General features: G+C 54.6%; 1 protein-coding gene and 1 long non-coding RNA gene across 2 annotated transcripts in view; one reads left to right on the plus strand and one right to left on the minus strand.

Moving 5' to 3' along the window:
* LOC145530002 (uncharacterized) overlaps nucleotides 1-19,027 on the plus strand; it is a 1,493,464-nt gene that overhangs the window by 471,578 nt on the left and 1,002,859 nt on the right. The window contains exon 61 of the long non-coding RNA XR_014071397.1: nucleotides 2,214-2,325. This is a non-coding gene — a long non-coding RNA (uncharacterized LOC145530002). The remainder of the gene's footprint in view (nucleotides 1-2,213; nucleotides 2,326-19,027) is intronic.
* On the minus strand, nucleotides 4,355-18,071 carry LOC145530085 (uncharacterized). Its single transcript, XM_081550896.1, has 3 exons — nucleotides 18,058-18,071; nucleotides 5,265-5,575; nucleotides 4,355-5,014 (listed from the first exon to the last, which is right to left on the minus strand). Exons 1-3 carry the CDS (start codon nucleotides 18,069-18,071, stop codon nucleotides 4,386-4,388), a joined length of 954 nt encoding a protein of 317 aa, XP_081407022.1. The 3' UTR covers nucleotides 4,355-4,385.

Below are 19,027 nucleotides of genomic sequence, written 5' to 3' on the forward strand. Positions count from 1 at the left end.
TCAGAGATGAGTTGACCATGGATGCCGGGGTTTGTTTCTGGACCCTCAACTTTATTCCATCGATCTGGATCTGTGTGTGTTGTTGTATTCCCAATAGCATACTGTCCTGCTGCTGCCGCTGCGCCTAAGTCACTTCAGTCGTGTCTGACTCTGCGCGACCCCATGGCCTGCAGCCTACCAGGCTCCTCCGTCCAGGGCGTTTTCCAGGCAAGAGTACTGGAGTGGGTCGCCATCGCCTTCTCCGATACTCTCCTGAGGATCCTAGTTTGGTCGTCTAATTTCCTTTCACACAACCTTGGATGTCCGTATCGGGGCTTTTTCGTCGGATTGTATTGACAATTTAGGCTCTTTTCTGTTTCCGTACCCCTTTTGCAATTCTTTGTTCGGTGCGAAAATGCATTGGCATTTTGGGAGGAATAGCATCGAAGCTGTGGATTGCCTTGTGGGGCTGTGACATCATTTTCCCAATAGGAATTCTTTCAAGCCCTGAGCACAGCTTCTCTTTCCAGTGGTTGGTGTGGGCTTGATCTTCCTTCTTCCATCTCTCGCCGTTTTGTGAGAACAGGTCCTTCCTTCCCTTCTGGGTTAGATGGACTCGTGGGTATCACTTCAGTGAATGGCATTGTCAGTGGGGGTGATAATTCCCTTCTCATTGGAAGACTTTGCTGTGAGTATTAGAAATGCAAGTGATTTCTCTTCCCCTTCCTCCCTGTCCATCTCTCAGAGCCACCGGGAAACAGAGGCCTCATCCAGGGTCACACAGGCCTGAGGGAGTGCAACTAGACTGTTGTTTCTTCAGGCCCTCAGTGCTGGACATCATCCGGGATACTCTGTGTGTGTCTTCCTCAGTCTGCTGTCCCTTCAGACCTTTCCCTAGTTTTCACAGGCTTGTCGTGTTGGTGTTCTTTGTCTGTTTGGAGACACATCCTTGAGAAGCTTTGTGTTTCCACTCATTCGTCTCGCGATGTATGACCTGTCTTTTGCTTTTGTAATGAGGTCTTTCCCACAGTAGATATCTTTGATTTTGCAAAGTCCACTGTATTCTCTGGGTTGTTTTGTGGGCTGCCTTTTTGTTTTGTGTGTGAAGACTCAAAGCACGTGTCCGGTTTCTGCTCATTGTTCTTCTAGATTTGTGACAAGTTTTCATGGAAACTTTGTCTAGGGATAACTGGAAGTGAACTCGGTGTAAGGTGTCAAGTCTCCATCTCCATTCATGTCATGCCCTGCAGTTTCCAATTCCCTGTTCCTGAGTGGTTTTGGAGACCTCGTGGGAAGTTTGGTTGCATCGGAGTTTGCGTTTCCACCTTGAGTAGATTCACACTGTTCTGCCCTCAGGGACACTGTCAAGGGGGAGTGAGGAGCAGCCTGCACTTCCAGCAGTGACCACACGGTGGGGCGAGTGCTGCTCTCCCCTCTGGGAGCCCCAGGCCACAGGCATCCCAGTGAGGAGCCAGCTCTGTGCTCGGCTGAAAGGAGTTAGACTCTCAGGAGCCTCTGAGCCCTTGCCTTTGGATCACCCAGGGTGGGCATTTGCTGTGACAGAAAAAAATTGCCCTGAATTCCATGGACGGAAGAGCCTGGCTGTGTAGAGTTCGTGAGTTGCCGTGAATCAGACACAACTGAGGACACAAAAATTCAATAGACTAAAACACTTTTTGGGGGTGGGGGGAGTGAAAGGGGGTGATGTGGGGTTTTTTGTCTTATATAATAGCCGAGGGAAATCTAGTTTAAACCTAAATTCACATAGATGGGAAAGGTATAGCTCTCCGTCACCCTATTAAAAAAAAAAAAACGTCTTAACTTTTCTGAAAGCTTATTTAGTAGCTTCCTTGAGCAGTTCATTGTGAAGGATTTTTTTTTTTTTTCTGTGACATTGGCCTCATTAAAAAGTACGGTTTGCCTTTACTGGATAATTTTGTTCATTGGTTTGTTAGGGAATCTTGGTAAGGTTTGAGTTTCCTGGGGAGTATGGTCACATGACCTGGCCCTGGCCAATCGGTGCGTTCCACCTCCCTGGCCACTGTGATTGGCTCCGGACTGGGGCAGTGCCCAATCGGGGCCCGGGGCCGGGCCTCACGTTGGAAGCCAGGGGAAGACGAGCTCTCGTCCTGCTGGGGTAGGGGAAGGGGTGGGGCCGGGGGAGGTCAGGCTCCAGCAGTGGGAGGGGCTTGAGGTCCGCCTGCGGCAGTTGGTGACCTTCCTGCTCCCCTCAGGGCAGAGCCGCCGGCCTGAGAATGAGGGCGCTGCTGAGCCCAGGGTCTGAGATGGCCCGCTGCTGCTGTGGTCCCAGAGCTCCACCAGAGACCTGAGGGAGGTTGTCTGCCCGTGAGTCCTCTCCCGCTTGTCTGTCAGCTTGTTTGAACCATGCTGGGTTTTCTGCCCAGCTGGCTAAGGGGAGTCCCTGGAAATGCAATGGTGTGGGTTTTGGCAGACTTCAGGGAAGACATGCCAGATGAGCCTGGGAGACTCCAGCTTAATCTGGATTCAGGAGATATCTCTTCGGGCCAGCTAGTAATTGTAGGATAAGCCTAATGAGTCTTCACAGGATGAAGAGAGTAACGTGCCAAGGTAGCAATCGATGTCCTCATTCGAGAGGATGAAGCTGGTGCTCAGAGAAGGGGGGAACTTGGCCAGAGCAAGGAGGTGTGCACCCAGACAGAACCCCCAGATCCGGCCATTTGAGCTCAGGGAGGCCACTGGTGTGGCTTGTCCCTGTAGCAGGCGCTGAGGCACGCAGCCCACCCTGATTCCTGCGGGGGCCTGACTTGGGAAGTGCCATCTGGTAGCTTTGAGACTCACGAAACCAAATTGCACTGGAGAGAGGAAGGACACCTTCCTTCATCCACCCCCCACCCCCGCCGGATTCCCACATACCCTGACCCCTTTCTCTTGATTTCGGAGCCATTTCCAGAGTCCCGCTCATATGACCTCATTCGAAGTGCACTGTGGACGAGCTGCCATCTGCAGCTGCTACCACAGCAGCCAAGGGCTTTAGCTCCCGAGTACCTCCCTTCCTTTGGAACTTGGGGGCCCTCTACTCCCCACTTGCACACCACCGACCTTTGCTGAGGATTGTGGGGACCCTCACTCAGTTTGCAGCACGTTGTAGCCATCCCTGTCCTCTCAATACCTCCCTTGCCACTCAGCTTGTGAGCCCCTTTGGAGCAGCGTGGCCCACCTGGCTGCAACGGAAGAGACACAGCTGACAGTGAAACAACAGCTTAGATCTGACAGCCGGAAAGCTCTGTCAAAAGGGACCTCCCTCTTCACACCGTAGAGGCTGTAGGAGCCGCCAGGCTTTCGGAACCAGTGCTGGGGCCAAAATGACTCCACAGCCGTTTTCCTTCCTGGGGAGGGTTCTGGCTCGAGTGGGAATGGCTCAAGTCTCCTAAGGTTCTGAAAGCCCACTGTGTGCAGATTCACGGTACACAGAGAGGAGAAGGTGGAGTCCTGCCCTGGAGGTGGTCACAGCTCACGGATGAGCCAGGCAGGCAGGCAGGCAGGCAGGGCATGAGAACACCTGAGCTGCCTTCATGAGTGAATGGTGTGGGGGCAGAGGAAGAGAAGCCGGTCTGCTCCCTCATGTGGTGCCCAGGGCAGGTTGTCCCCAGAGGAAACCCTTACGACGGTGAGGACTCTCACTGCTGTTTCCCAAGGGGTTCCGTCGGTGCGTGTCTTCCCCGGAGCGGTCAGGCCGTCTCTAAAGTACACTGGCCATGGGCATTGCCTCTCCTTGGAACTTCCCACGTGTTTCTCTTTTTTATGGAACAGTGATTTTTCTAGAGGGGTTCTGGGCCACAAGGTTGTTGGGTCATTTTCTAGCCTTCTGTCGTGAAGAACGCTTTCCTGGGCGTTGGGGTGGTTTGTTGTTCCAGCTCCCTTTCTTGGCTTCTTTTGGGAGCTGGTGCAACAAGAGGAGCTCAGCCTCTGCCTTCTGGCTGAGATGTCACCCTTCAAACAGCAATGCCTGCCTGGAGATAATGATGGCATTTGCCAAAAGGGCTTCGTTTGGCACATGATATCTTGAAAGGACGTACACCGTCCTGTCAGCTATCAAAGGCTAGTTCAAATGACATAAAAATGAGAACTCTCCAATGGAGTCTTACAGTAGGTGGAGAGTCCGAAAGAAACTCCTTCAGTCATTTCACTGAGAGTCATTGATTGGGGACACCAAGAATATAGGAAGGAATGCAGAAAGAAAAGATGAAATTGTGTTCAGGATCGGGGGGAGGGATGAACAGGGCGTGCTTGCCTTGAATCCAGGCTTTGTTGGGGGGTGGGGCATAAAGATCAAACGGGTCTGAAACCACAAAGTGGTGATGGTAACACAGTATCACCAGTTACACAAGAGTGTTCCCAAATTGCAACAATGATGAAAAAGTTTACTAATCCCAACTTAACCAACAAAAATACAGGAAACCATACAAAAAATAAAACATCACCAGAAAGGTGGAAACAAACCAAATGCAAAGCAGTTCAGGGGAAAGGAACTCCATGTCCCCTGGGGGCAGACCGAGTTGACAGCGTCCACGGTGAGCCGACAGGGATGGAGGCGGCAGAGCCGACCGCTCCCCTGGACGTGGTGTTTCCGGCAAGGGCTCTGGGTCTCTGTCCAGAGCGGGGGCTCGTTCTTCCTGCAGGGGTGGGTGAGTCATCGTCGGCGTCTGGGTGTTGCGCGGGAGCCAGGGCAGGCTCTCCCTGCCGAGGCGGTGACTCCTCCTCTGCCTCGGGTTCTCCTGCCAAAGCCCGAGCAGGTACAGGTGCACGTGGAGGTGGAGGTTCTGGCTGAGGGGGTGGGACATCAGTGCCTGGGGCTGGGGGTCCTGCAGGCACGGAGATCCGATCTGCCCGGTGTGCTGGCCAGAACCCAGCTGGCCTGGTGTCTCTGCGAGGGCAAGTCTCGGTTCTCCATCTGCCCTCGGTGGATCCCTGGGTCCTGCACCTGGAGCCACCACCTCTGTAGGGACAGGTCTGGGAAGTGGAGCCTGGTTCCAGTTGGAGGCCAGTGCTAGAGCTGGGGGAGAAGCAAAGTTTGCCCACAGGCCAGCCTTGGCATGTGCGTATCCCGGGACAGAAAGCTTCCAAGAGATTCCCAAAGAATACCCAGGGTCGGATGTCTTTTGGGACTGAAGTGTGCAAGAAGGGGGTGGGGGTGTGAGGCCAGCGCTTGCTGCAGGCCCAGCAGCATCTTTCGGGGACTCGTCCCTGTGTAGCTCAGCACCCCCTCCCCACACACTCCCGTGCACCAGCCCCAGCGTCCTCACCTCTGTGCTCTGGCGTGCTGGGCTCCAGGTCCTCCTGCTGCCTCAGAGGCTGGGGTTCTCGGGACTCTGGGTCGGAGCCGGGTGTGCTGAGCTCCGTGGCAGCCTCAGACTGGGCCGCCGGGTGTATCCTGTGTGGTGTCTCGGCAGCAGGCCTTCCCCGCCTCCGCTTCGCCCCCGGTGGGGCTGATGCCTCCGTGGGCACGCTCACCTGGAGCCTGCACTGGGCCTCAGGGGCGGGGGGGTGGTGCTCCGACCCCTCCCTCCGGGAGGTGGACGGGGTGTCCCCGTCCTCGGCCTCATCACGTGGGAAGCTCTGCAACGACAGTGACCGTCAGCCAGCCATGCTGGGACTTTTCCGAGCTGGGCCTGGCCAGTGGAGCCGCTGCTTCTGCCTGCTCGAACTTCTCTTCCCAGAAGGGTCAGAGACGTGTGTCTGCTCAGATCCCCACCCGGGAGGAAAGAGACCCACCTGAGGGTGTGAGGCCAGCCTGGGCGGCCGGCGCTGCCCGCACTCTCCCCATCCCAGCCAGCCTGCTCTCCCCTGGGGTGTGGACACAACTTGCCCGCAGGCTTCTGACCCCACATCCGCCTGGGCTTCCTTGAGGGAGACACACCCCGAGAAACCCGCATCCACACACACAGGCAAAGGACCCGGTGTTTCCGGGTGGCATGGGAGAGGTGGGCTGGCCCGGCCTGGGGCTCCCCGTGTTACCTTTCTGTTTCTCCGGGCAAAGGGCCAGAGGCCTCTCGGGGGTGCCCTGAGCCAACGTCGACAGGGTGCCCACGCACACTGCCTGTGAGCTCTCCTGAGGCCCCGGCCTCTGGGCAGGGGCAAACAGCAGAACATCCTGGCAGCAAGTGATCTGGCTGGGGGCTCCTCTCCGCTCTGGAGGCCTGTATACACGGGTTGCGGGTTCTGTTGGGTTCTGTTGCCGGCAGGTGACATCATTTCCTGGGGTTCGTGCTGAGGTCCCTTCCCCAAAACTTCCCAAGGGAATCTCTGGGTTTCTGACTGCTCGACCACCCCCCTTAGGCCATGTGCAGGCACAGTGACAGCCACACAGCCCAGCCCACAGCCCTGGGGAGGCCTGGGTGCAGCCAGGGCCTGAGCTCCGAGGACCCCGCTGCTCTCAGACCAGGCTCCTTCTTCTCATAAGTGGTGTGGCCCTGGACAAGCGTATGCCCCTCAGGGTTTCCCCAGTCTCTCCATCTGCAGAGTGGGGGTCATTCTCCCATCTGCTTCCTAGGTCTGTCGGCCTACGAGCAGCTCCATGCCTTTCCACCTGGGGCCGATATCACGTGGAGCTTGTGCGCTGAGACTTCAGAAAGAAAGACTCCATCCAGGGCTGACACAGCACAGAATGGGGCAGAACGAGGCCTGGATGCGCCGTGGTACCCAGGAAAAGGCACTCCCCCTCCTGAGTGTTTTGAGACCCCGCATCCAAGTTGGAGGCGCGAAAGGAAGACTCGAAGGTCTCCCTCTCTTATAGAAAAGAGTAGCCAACTTTCTGGTCCTCTGTTTCCATTGAGATTCTGTTCAAGTGTCCCAGCTCGGCTTCTGCGGGTGGCTGAGCTTCTAATGGCTCCCTGCGTTCTTGTCTTTTCCTCTCCAAACCTTCCGTCCTTTTCCCCCTTCTGGGGTGGATGGGCGCTGTCATTGCTTCTACCTTCGAGACAGATTGATGAAAAGTCTGGACCGTCGACTCCTTTCCTCTCTTTGGTTCCGTGTCTCTCTCTGTCTGTGTCCCTCTCTTTTCCCTTCTGGATTCAGTCTGTGTCTTCCTCTTTCTCTCTCGTGTGTGGATGGATGGATGCTAGGAATGCACATGTATATGATTAGATGAGGGTTATGTTTTAGGGATAGGTTAGAGGGAGAGAAAGGCTTTAGGTCGGAGTTGGTCATGGGGGAAGGGTCAAGGGTGGTGGTGGTGTTTCTTGGAATCTGAGTGCTGTGCATTCTTCGTCTCTTTCCATATGAACCCCTTCTCAGATACACCACTTGCAAGGAGTCTCTCATGTTCCGTTTCCCATCTTTTGCATTTCTGAATGCTTAGCTTCTCTGTTGTGAAGAGGTTCCATTGGATGGAAACCCATTGGCGTACTTCGTTTTCCTCTTTCCCTTACTTGAAGAGACCCATTTCTACCTCCGCCCAGCAAATGGCAAGGAGACTCTGATGTTAAGGAGCCTTTGACCTACGCTTCTTTCTAGCTGTCTCATGACATCAGTCTTTAGGGTGAGGTTTTTCCCCGATATTGAGGTGGTGTGAGATCAAAACCAATAGCGTTCTTCAGATGTAGCTGTCTGGTTTTCCCATGGACATTTATTGAAGAGGCTTTCTTGTTCCCATTTGGATATTCTCCCCTTTTGTGTCAGAGATGAGTTGACCATGGATGCCGGGGTTTGTTTCTGGACCCTCAACTTTATTTCATCGATCTGGATCTGTGTGTGTTGTTGTATTCCCAATAGCATACTGTCCTGCTGCTGCCGCTGCGCCTAAGTCATTTCAGTCGTGTCTGACTCTGCGCGACCCCATGGCCTGCAGCCTACCAGGCTCCTCCGTCCAGGGCGTTTTCCAGGCAAGAGTACTGGAGTGGGTCGCCATCGCCTTCTCCGATACTCTCCTGAGGATCCTAGTTTGGTCGTCTAATTTCCTTTCACACAACCTTGGATGTCCGTATCGGGGCTTTTTCGTCGGATTGTATTGACAATTTAGGCTCTTTTCTGTTTCCGTACCCCTTTTGCAATTCTTTGTTCGGTGCGAAAATGCATTGGCATTTTGGGAGGAATAGCATCGAAGCTGTGGATTGCCTTGTGGGGCTGTGACTTCATTTTCCCAATAGGAATTCTTTCAAGCCCTGAGCACAGCTTCTCTTTCCAGTGGTTGGTGTGGGCTTGATCTTCCTTCTTCCATCTCTCGCCGTTTTGTGAGAACAGGTCCTTCCTTCCCTTCTGGGTTAGATGGACTCGTGGGTATCACTTCAGTGAATGGCATTGTCAGTGGGGGTGATAATTCCCTTCTCATTGGAAGACTTTGCTGTGAGTATTAGAAATGCAAGTGATTTCTCTTCCCCTTCCTCCCTGTCCATCTCTCAGAGCCACCGGGAAACAGAGGCCTCATCCAGGGTCACACAGGCCTGAGGGAGTGCAACTAGACTGTTGTTTCTTCAGGCCCTCAGTGCTGGACATCATCCGGGATACTCTGTGTGTGTCTTCCTCAGTCTGCTGTCCCTTCAGACCTTTCCCTAGTTTTCACAGGCTTGTCGTGTTGGTGTTCTTTGACTGTTTGGAGACACATCCTTGAGAAGCTTTGTGTTTCCACTCATTCGTCTCGCGATGTATGACCTGTCTTTTGCTTTTGTAATGAGGTCTTTCCCACAGTAGATATCTTTGATTTTGCAAAGTCCACTGTATTCTCTGGGTTGTTTTGTGGGCTGCCTTTTTGTTTTGTGTGTGAAGACTCAAAGCACGTGTCCAGTTTCTGCTCATTGTTCTTCTAGATTTGTGACAAGTTTTCATGGAAACTTTGTCTAGGGATAACTGGAAGTGAACTCGGTGTAAGGTGTCAAGTCTCCATCTCCATTCATGTCATGCCCTGCAGTTTCCAATTCCCTGTTCCTGAGTGGTTTTGGAGACCTTGTGGGAAGTTTGGTTGCATCGGAGTTTGCGTTTCCACCTTGAGTAGATTCACACTGTTCTGCCCTCAGGGACACTGTCAAGGGGGAGTGAGGAGCAGCCTGCACTTCCAGCAGTGACCACACGGTGGGGCGAGTGCTGCTCTCCCCTCTGGGAGCCCCAGGCCACAGGCATCCCAGTGAGGAGCCAGCTCTGTGCTCAGCTGAAAGGAGTTAGTCTCTCAGGAGCCTCTGAGCCCTTGCCTTTGGATCACCCAGGGTGGGCATTTGCTGTGACAGAAAAAAATTGCCCTGAATTCCATGGACGGAAGAGCCTGGCTGTGTAGAGTTCGTGAGTTGCCGTGAATCAGACACAACTGAGGACACAAAAATTCAATAGACTAAAACACTTTTTGGGGGTGGGGGGAGTGAAAGGGGGTGATGTGGGGTTTTTTGTCTTATATAATAGCCGAGGGAAATCTAGTTTAAACCTAAATTCACATAGATGGGAAAGGTATAGCTCTCCGTCACCCTATTAAAAAAAAAAAAAACGTCTTAACTTTTCTGAAAGCTTATTTAGTAGCTTCCTTGAGCAGTTCATTGTGAAGGATTTTTTTTTTTTTTCTGTGACATTGGCCTCATTAAAAAGTACGGTTTGCCTTTACTGGATAATTTTGTTCATTGGTTTGTTAGGGAATCTTGGTAATATTTGAGTTTCCTGGGGAGTATGGTCACATGACCTGGCCCTGGCCAATCGGTGCGTTCCACCTCCCTGGCCACTGTGATTGGCTCCGGACTGGGGCAGTGCCCAATCGGGGCCCGGGGCCGGGCCTCACGTTGGAAGCCAGGGGAAGACGAGCTCTCGTTCTGCTGGGGTAGGGGAAGGGGTGGGGCCGGGGGAGGTCAGGCTCCAGCAGTGGGAGGGGCTTGAGGTCCGCCTGCGGCAGTTGGTGACCTTCCTGCTCCCCTCAGGGCAGAGCCGCCGGCCTGAGAATGAGGGCGCTGCTGAGCCCAGGGGCTGGGATGGCCCGCTGCTGCTGTGGTCCCAGAGCTCCACCCGAGACCTGAGGGAGGCCGTCTGCCCGTGAGTCCTCTCCCGCTTGTCTGTCAGCTTGTTTGAACCATGCTGGGTTTTCTGCCCAGCTGGCTAAGGGGAGTCCCTGGAAATGCAAGGGTGTGGGTTTTGGCAGACTTCAGGGAAGACATGCCAGATGAGCCTGGGAGACTCCAGCTTAATCTGGATTCAGGAGATATCTCTTCGGGCCAGCTAGTAATTGTAGGATAAGCCTAATGAGTCTTCACAGGATGAAGAGAGTAACGTGCCAAGGTAGCAATCGATGTCCTCATTCGAGAGGATGAAGCTGGTGCTCAGAGAAGGGGGGAACTTGGCCAGAGCAAGGAGGTGTGCACCCAGACAGAACCCCCAGATCCGGCCATTTGAGCTCAGGGAGGCCACTGGTGTGGCTTGTCCCTGTAGCAGGCGCCGAGGCACGCAGCCCACCCTGATTCCTGCGGGGGCCTGACTTGGGAAGTGCCATCTGGTAGCTTTGAGCCTCACCAAACCAAATTGCACTGGAGAGAGGAAGGACACCTTCCTTCATCCACCCCCCACCCCCGCCGGATTCCCACATACCCTGACCCCTTTCTCTTGATTTCGGAGCCATTTCCAGAGTCCCGCTCATATGACCTCATTCGAAGTGCACTGTGGACGAGCTGCCATCTGCAGCTGCTACCACAGCAGCCAAGGGCTTTAGCTCCCGAGTACCTCCCTTCCTTTGGAACTTGGGGGCCCTCTACTCCCCACTTGCACACCACAGACCTTTGCTGAGGATTGTGGGGACCCTCACTCAGTTTGCAGCACGTTGTAGCCATCCCTGTCCTCTCAATACCTCCCTTGCCACTCAGCTTGTGAGCCCCTTTGGAGCAGCGTGGCCCACCTGGCTGCAACGGAAGAGACACAGCTGACAGTGAAACAACAGCTTAGATATGACAGCCGGAAAGCTCTGTCAAAAGGGACCTCCCTCTTCACACCGTAGAGGCTGTAGGAGCCGCCAGGCTTTCGGAACCAGTGCTGGGGCCAAAATGACCCCACAGCCGTTTTCCTTCCTGGGGAGGGTTCTGGCTCGAGTGGGAATGGCTCAAGTCTCCTAAGGTTCTGAAAGCCCACTGTGTGCAGATTCACGGTACACAGAGAGGAGAAGGTGGAGTCCTGCCCTGGAGGTGGTCACAGCTCACGGATGAGCCAGGCAGGCAGGCAGGCAGGCAGGCAGGGCATGAGAACACCTGAGCTGCCTTCATGAGTGAATGGTGTGGGGGCAGAGGAAGAGAAGCCGGTCTGCTCCCCCATGTGGTGCCCAGGGCAGGTTGTCCCCAGAGGAAACCCTTACGACGGTGAGGACTCTCACTGCTGTTTCCCAAGGGGTTCCGTCGGTGCGTGTCTTCCCCGGAGCGGTCAGGCCGTCTCTAAAGTACACTGGCCATGGGCATTGCCTCTCCTTGGAACTTCCCACGTGTTTCTCTTTTTTATGGAACAGTGATTTTTCTAGAGGGGTTCTGGGCCACAAGGTTGTTGGGTCATTTTCTAGCCTTCTGTCGTGAAGAACGCTTTCCTGGGCGTTGGGGTGGTTTGTTGTTCCAGCTCCCTTTCTTGGCTTCTTTTGGGAGCTGGTGCAACAAGAGGAGCTCAGCCTCTGCCTTCTGGCTGAGATGTCACCCTTCAAACAGCAATGCCTGCCTGGAGATAATGATGGCATTTGCCAAAAGGGCTTCGTTTGGCACATGATATCTTGAAAGGACGTACACCGTCCTGTCAGCTATCAAAGGCTAGTTCAAATGACATAAAAATGAGAACTCTCCAATGGAGTCTTACAGTAGGTGGAGAGTCCGAAAGAAACTCCTTCAGTCATTTCACTGAGAGTCATTGATTGGGGACACCAAGAATATAGGAAGGAATGCAGAAAGAAAAGATGAAATTGTGTTCAGGATCGGGGGGAGGGATGAACAGGGCGTGCTTGCCTTGAATCCAGGCTTTGTTGGGGGGTGGGGCATAAAGATCAAACGGGTCTGAAACCACAAAGTGGTGATGGTAACACAGTATCACCAGAGTTACACAACAGTGTTCCCAAATTGCAACAATGATGAAAAAGTTTACTAACTTAACCAACAAGTTCCCAACTTAACCAACAAAAATACAGGAAACCATACAAAAAATAAAACATCACCAGAAAGGTGGAAACAAACCAAATGCAAAGCAGTTCAGGGGAAAGGAACTCCATGTCCCCTGGGGGCAGACCGAGTTGACAGCGTCCACGGTGAGCCGACAGGGATGGAGGCGGCAGAGCCGACCGCTCCCCTGGACGTGGTGTTTCCGGCAAGGGCTCTGGGTCTCTGTCCAGAGCGGGGGCTCGTTCTTCCTGCAGGGGTGGGTGAGTCATCGTCGGCGTCTGGGTGTTGCGCGGGAGCCAGGGCAGGCTCTCCCTGCCGAGGCGGTGACTCCTCCTCTGCCTCGGGTTCTCCTGCCAAAGCCCGAGCAGGTACAGGTGCACGTGGAGGTGGAGGTTCTGGCTGAGGGGGTGGGACATCAGTGCCTGGGGCTGGGGGTCCTGCAGGCACGGAGATCCGATCTGCCCGGTGTGCTGGCCAGAACCCAGCTGGCCTGGTGTCTCTGCGAGGGCAAGTCTCGGTTCTCCATCTGCCCTCGGTGGATCCCTGGGTCCTGCACCTGGAGCCACCACCTCTGTAGGGACAGGTCTGGGAAGTGGAGCCTGGTTCCAGTTGGAGGCCAGTGCTAGAGCTGGGGGAGAAGCAAAGTTTGCCCACAGGCCAGCCTTGGCATGTGCGTATCCCGGGACAGAAAGCTTCCAAGAGATTCCCAAAGAATACCCAGGGTCGGATGTCTTTTGGGACTGAAGTGTGCAAGAAGGGGGTGGGGGTGTGAGGCCAGCGCTTGCTGCAGGCCCAGCAGCATCTTTCGGGGACTCGTCCCTGTGTAGCTCAGCACCCCCTCCCCACACACTCCCGTGCACCAGCCCCAGCGTCCTCACCTCTGTTCTCTGGCGTGCTGGGCTCCAGGTCCTCCTGCTGCCTCAGAGGCTGGGGTTCTCGGGACTCTGGGTCGGAGCCGGGTGTGCTGAGCTCCGTGGCAGCCTCAGACTGGGCCGCCGGGTGTATCCTGTGTGGTGTCTCGGCAGCAGGCCTTCCCCGCCTCCGCTTCGCCCCCGGTGGGGCTGATGCCTCCGTGGGCACGCTCACCTGGAGCCTGCACTGGGCCTCAGGGGCGGGGGGGGTGGTGCTCCGACCCCTCCCTCCGGGAGGTGGACGGGGTGTCCCCGTCCTCGGCCTCATCACGTGGGAAGCTCTGCAACGACAGTGACCGTCAGCCAGCCATGCTGGGACTTTTCCGAGCTGGGCCTGGCCAGTGGAGCCGCTGCTTCTGCCTGCTCGAACTTCTCTTCCCAGAAGGGTCAGAGACGTGTGTCTGCTCAGATCCCCACCCGGGAGGAAAGAGACCCACCTGAGGGTGTGAGGCCAGCCTGGGCGGCCGGCGCTGCCCGCACTCTCCCCATCCCAGCCAGCCTGCTCTCCCCTGGGGTGTGGACACAACTTGCCCGCAGGCTTCTGACCCCACATCCGCCTGGGCTTCCTTGAGGGAGACACACCCCGAGAAACCCGCATCCACACACACAGGCAAAGGACCCGGTGTTTCCGGGTGGCATGGGAGAGGTGGGCTGGCCCGGCCTGGGGCTCCCCGTGTTACCTTTCTGTTTCTCCGGGCAAAGGGCCAGAGGCCTCTCGGGGGTGCCCTGAGCCAACGTCGACAGGGTGCCCACGCACACTGCCTGTGAGCTCTCCTGAGGCCCCGGCCTCTGGGCAGGGGCAAACAGCAGAACATCCTGGCAGCAAGTGATCTGGCTGGGGGCTCCTCTCCGCTCTGGAGGCCTGGATACCCGGGTTGCGGGTTCTGTTGGGTTCTGTTGCCGGCAGGTGACATCATTTCCTGGGGTTCGTGCTGAGGTCCCTTCCCCAAAACTTCCCAAGGGAATCTCTGGGTTTCTGACTGCTCGACCACCCCCCTTAGGCCATGTGCAGGCACAGTGACAGCCACACAGCCCAGCCCACAGCCCTGGGGAGGCCTGGGTGCAGCCAGGGCCTGAGCTCCGAGGACCCCGCTGCTCTCAGACCAGGCTCCTTCTTCTCATAAGTGGTGTGGCCCTGGACAAGCGTATGCCCCTCAGGGTTTCCCCAGTCTCTCCATCTGGAGAGTGGGGGTCATTCTCCCATCTGCTTCCTAGGTCTGTCGGCCTACGAGCAGCTCCATGCGTTTCCACCTGGGGCCGATATCACGTGGAGCTTGTGCGCTGAGACTTCAGAAAGAAAGACTCCATCCAGGGCTGACACAGCACAGAATGGGGCAGAACGAGGCCTGGATGCGCCGTGGTACCCAGGAAAAGGCACTCCCCCTCCTGAGTGTTTTGAGACCCCGCATCCAAGTTGGAGGCGCGAAAGGAAGACTCGAAGGTCTCCCTCTCTTATAGAAAAGAGTAGCCAACTTTCTGGTCCTCTGTTTCCATTGAGATTCTGTTCAAGTGTCCCAGCTCGGCTTCTGCGGGTGGCTGAGCTTCTAATGGCTCCCTGCGTTCTTGTCTTTTCCTCTCCAAACCTTCCGTCCTTTTCCCCCTTCTGGGGTGGATGGGCGCTGTCATTGCTTCTACCTTCGAGACAGATTGATGAAAAGTCTGGACCGTCGACTCCTTTCCTCTCTTTGGTTCCGTGTCTCTCTCTGTCTGTGTCCCTCTCTTTTCCCTTCTCGATTCAGTCTGTGTCTTCCTCTTTCTCTCTCGTGTGTGGATGGATGGATGCTAGGAATGCACATGTATATGATTAGATGAGGGTTATGTTTTAGGGATAGGTTAGAGGGAGAGAAAGGCTTTAGGTCGGAGTTGGTCATGGGGGAAGGGTCAAGGGTGGTGGTGGTGTTTCTTGGAATCTGAGTGCTGTGCATTCTTCGTCTCTTTCCATATGAACCCCTTCTCAGATACACCACTTGCAAGGAGTCTCTCATGTTCCGTTTCCCATCTTTTGCATTTCTGAATGCTTAGCTTCTCTGTTGTGAAGAGGTTCCATTGGATGGAAACCCATTGGCGTACTTCGTTTTCCTCTTTCCCTTACTTGAAGAGACCCATTTCTACCTCCGCCCAGCAAATGGCAAGGAGACTCTGATGTTAAGGAGCCTTTGACCTACGCTTCTTTCTAGCTGTCTCATGACATCAGTCTTTAGGGTGAGGTTTTTCCCCGATATTGAGGTGGTGTGAGATCAAAACCAATAGCATTCTTCAGATGTAGCTGTCTGGTTTTCCCATGGACATTTATTGAAGAGGCTTTCTCGTTCCCATTTGGATATTCTCCCCTTTTGTGTCAGAGATGAGTTGACCATGGATGCCGGGGTTTGTTTCTGGACCCTCAACTTTATTCCATCGATCTGGATCTGTGTGTGTTGTTGTATTCCCAATAGCATACTGTCCTGCTGCTGCCGCTGCGGCTAAGTCACTTCAGTCGTGTCTGACTCTGCGCGACCCCATGGCCTGCAGCCTACCAGGCTCCTCCGTCCAGGGCGTTTTCCAGGCAAGAGTACTGGAGTGGGTCGCCATCGCCTTCTCCGATACTCTCCTGAGGATCCTAGTTTGGTCGTCTAATTTCCTTTCACACAACCTTGGATGTCCGTATCGGGGCTTTTTCGTCGGATTGTATTGACAATTTAGGCTCTTTTCTGTTTCCGTACCCCTTTTGCAATTCTTTGTTCGGTGCGAAAATGCATTGGCATTTTGGGAGGAATAGCATCGAAGCTGTGGATTGCCTTGTGGGGCTGTGACATCATTTTCCCAATAGGAATTCTTTCAAGCCCTGAGCACAGCTTCTCTTTCCAGTGGTTGGTGTGGGCTTGATCTTCCTTCTTCCATCTCTCGCCGTTTTGTGAGAACAGGTCCTTCCTTCCCTTCTGGGTTAGATGGACTCGTGGGTATCACTTCAGTGAATGGCATTGTCAGTGGGGGTGATAATTCCCTTCTCATTGGAAGACTTTGCTGTGAGTATTAGAAATGCAAGTGATTTCTCTTCCCCTTCCTCCCTGTCCATCTCTCAGAGCCACCGGGAAACAGAGGCCTCATCCAGGGTCACACAGGCCTGAGGGAGTGCAACTAGACTGTTGTTTCTTCAGGCCCTCAGTGCTGGACATCATCCGGGATACTCTGTGTGTGTCTTCCTCAGTCTGCTGTCCCTTCAGACCTTTCCCTAGTTTTCACAGGCTTGTCGTGTTGGTGTTCTTTGTCTGTTTGGAGACACATCCTTGAGAAGCTTTGTGTTTCCACTCATTCGTCTCGCGATGTATGACCTGTCTTTTGCTTTTGTAATGAGGTCTTTCCCACAGTAGATATCTTTGATTTTGCAAAGTCCACTGTATTCTCTGGGTTGTTTTGTGGGCTGCCTTTTTGTTTTGTGTGTGAAGACTCAAAGCACGTGTCCAGTTTCTGCTCATTGTTCTTCTAGATTTGTGACAAGTTTTCATGGAAACTTTGTCTAGGGATAACTGGAAGTGAACTCGGTGTAAGGTGTCAAGTCTCCATCTCCATTCATGTCATGCCCTGCAGTTTCCAATTCCCTGTTCCTGAGTGGTTTTGGAGACCTTGTGGGAAGTTTGGTTGCATCGGAGTTTGCGTTTCCACCTTGAGTAGATTCACACTGTTCTGCCCTCAGGGACACTGTCAAGGGGGAGTGAGGAGCAGCCTGCACTTCCAGCAGTGACCACACGGTGGGGCGAGTGCTGCTCTCCCCTCTGGGAGCCCCAGGCCACAGGCATCCCAGTGAGGAGCCAGCTCTGTGCTCAGCTGAAAGGAGTTAGTCTCTCAGGAGCCTCTGAGCCCTTGCCTTTGGATCACCCAGGGTGGGCATTTGCTGTGACAGAAAAAAATTGCCCTGAATTCCATGGACGGAAGAGCCTGGCTGTGTAGAGTTCGTGAGTTGCCGTGAATCAGACACAACTGAGGACACAAAAATTCAATAGACTAAAACACTTTTTGGGGGTGGGGGGAGTGAAAGGGGGTGATGTGGGGTTTTTTGTCTTATATAATAGCCGAGGGAAATCTAGTTTAAACCTAAATTCACATAGATGGGAAAGGTATAGCTCTCCGTCACCCTATTAAAAAAAAAAAAAAACGTCTTAACTTTTCTGAAAGCTTATTTAGTAGCTTCCTTGAGCAGTTCATTGTGAAGGATTTTTTTTTTTTTTCTGTGACATTGGCCTCATTAAAAAGTACGGTTTGCCTTTACTGGATAATTTTGTTCATTGGTTTGTTAGGGAATCTTGGTAATATTTGAGTTTCCTGGGGAGTATGGTCACATGACCTGGCCCGGGCCAATCGGTGCGTTCCACCTCCCTGGCCACTGTGATTGGCTCCGGACTGGGGCAGTGCCCAATCGGGGCCCGGGGCCGGGCCTCACGTTGGAAGCCAGGGGAAGACGAGCTCTCGTTCTGCTGGGGTAGGGGAAGGGGTGGGGCCGGGGGAGGTCAGGCTCCAGCAGTGGGAGGGGCTTGAGGTCCGCCTGCGGCAGTTGGTGACCTTCCTGCTCCCCTCAGGGCAGAGCCGCCGGCCTGAGAATGAGGGCGCTGCTGAGCCCAGGGGCTGGGATGGCCCGCTGCTGCTGTGGTCCCAGAGCTCCACCCGAGACCTGAGGGAGGCCGTCTGCCCGTGAGTCCTCTCCCGCTTGTCTGTCAGCTTGTTTGAACCATGCTGGGTTTTCTGCCCAGCTGGCTAAGGGGAGTCCCTGGAAATGCAAGGGTGTGGGTTTTGGCAGACTTCAGGGAAGACATGCCAGATGAGCCTGGGAGACTCCAGCTTAATCTGGATTCAGGAGATATCTCTTCGGGCCAGCTAGTAATTGTAGGATAAGCCTAATGAGTCTTCACAGGATGAAGAGAGTAACGTGCCAAGGTAGCAATCGATGTCCTCATTCGAGAGGATGAAGCTGGTGCTCAGAGAAGGGGGGAACTTGGCCAGAGCAAGGAGGTGTGCACCCAGACAGAACCCCCAGATCCGGCCATTTGAGCTCAGGGAGGCCACTGGTGTGGCTTGTCCCTGTAGCAGGCGCCGAGGCACGCAGCCCACCCTGATTCCTGCGGGGGCCTGACTTGGGAAGTGCCATCTGGTAGCTTTGAGACTCACCAAACCAAATTGCACTGGAGAGAGGAAGGACACCTTCCTTCATCCACCCCCCACCCCCGCCGGATTCCCACATACCCTGACCCCTTTCTCTTGATTTCAGAGCCATTTCCAGAGTCCCGCTCATATGACCTCATTCGAAGTGCACTGTGGACGAGCTGCCATCTGCAGCTGCTACCACAGCAGCCAAGGGCTTTAGCTCCCGAGTACCTCCCTTCCTTTGGAACTTGGGGGCCCTCTACTCCCCACTTGCACACCACAGACCTTTGCTGAGGATTGTGGGGACCCTCACTCAGTTTGCAGCACGTTGTAGCCATCCCTGTCCTCTCAATACCTCCCTTGCCACTCAGCTTGTGAGCCCCTTTGGAGCAGCGTGGCCCACCTGGCTGCAACGGAAGAGACACAGCTGACAGTGAAACAACAGCTTAGATCTGACAGCCGGAAAGCTCTGTCAAAAGGGACCTCCCTCTTCACACCGTAGAGGCTGTAGGAGCCGCCAGGCTTTCGGAACCAGTGCTGGGGCCAAAATGACCCCACAGCCGTTTTCCTTCCTGGGGAGGGTTCTGGCTCGAGTGGGAATGGCTCAAGTCTCCTAAGGTTCTGAAAGCCCACTGTGTGCAGATTCACGGTACACAGAGAGGAGAAGGTGGAGTCCTGCCCTGGAGGTGGTCACAGCTCACGGATGAGCCAGGCAGGCAGGCAGGCAGGCAGGCAGGGCATGAGAACACCTGAGCTGCCTTCATGAGTGAATGGTGTGGGAGCAGAGGAAGAGAAGCTGGTCTGCTCCCTCATGTGGTGCCCAGGGCAGGTTGTCCCCAGAGGAAACCCTTACGACGGTGAGGACTCTCACTGCTGTTTCCCAAGGGGTTCCGTTGGTGCGTGTCTTCCCCGGAGCGGTCAGGCCGTCTCTAATGTACACTGGCCATGGGCATTGCCTCT

Source organism: Giraffa tippelskirchi, chromosome 12 (assembly GCF_054371585.1).
Source record: "Giraffa tippelskirchi isolate mGirTip1 chromosome 12, T2T-mGirTip1v1.2.pri, whole genome shotgun sequence".
NCBI lineage: Eukaryota > Metazoa > Chordata > Mammalia > Artiodactyla > Giraffidae > Giraffa > Giraffa tippelskirchi.

Bases quoted from the DNA above. Each gene is read 5' to 3' on its own strand.
- LOC145530085 (XM_081550896.1), bottom strand. The intron at 5,015-5,264 runs GTGAGGACGCTG...CTTCTCCCCCAG, and splicing joins CAGCACGCCAGAGCACAGAG to CTCTAGCACTGGCCTCCAAC.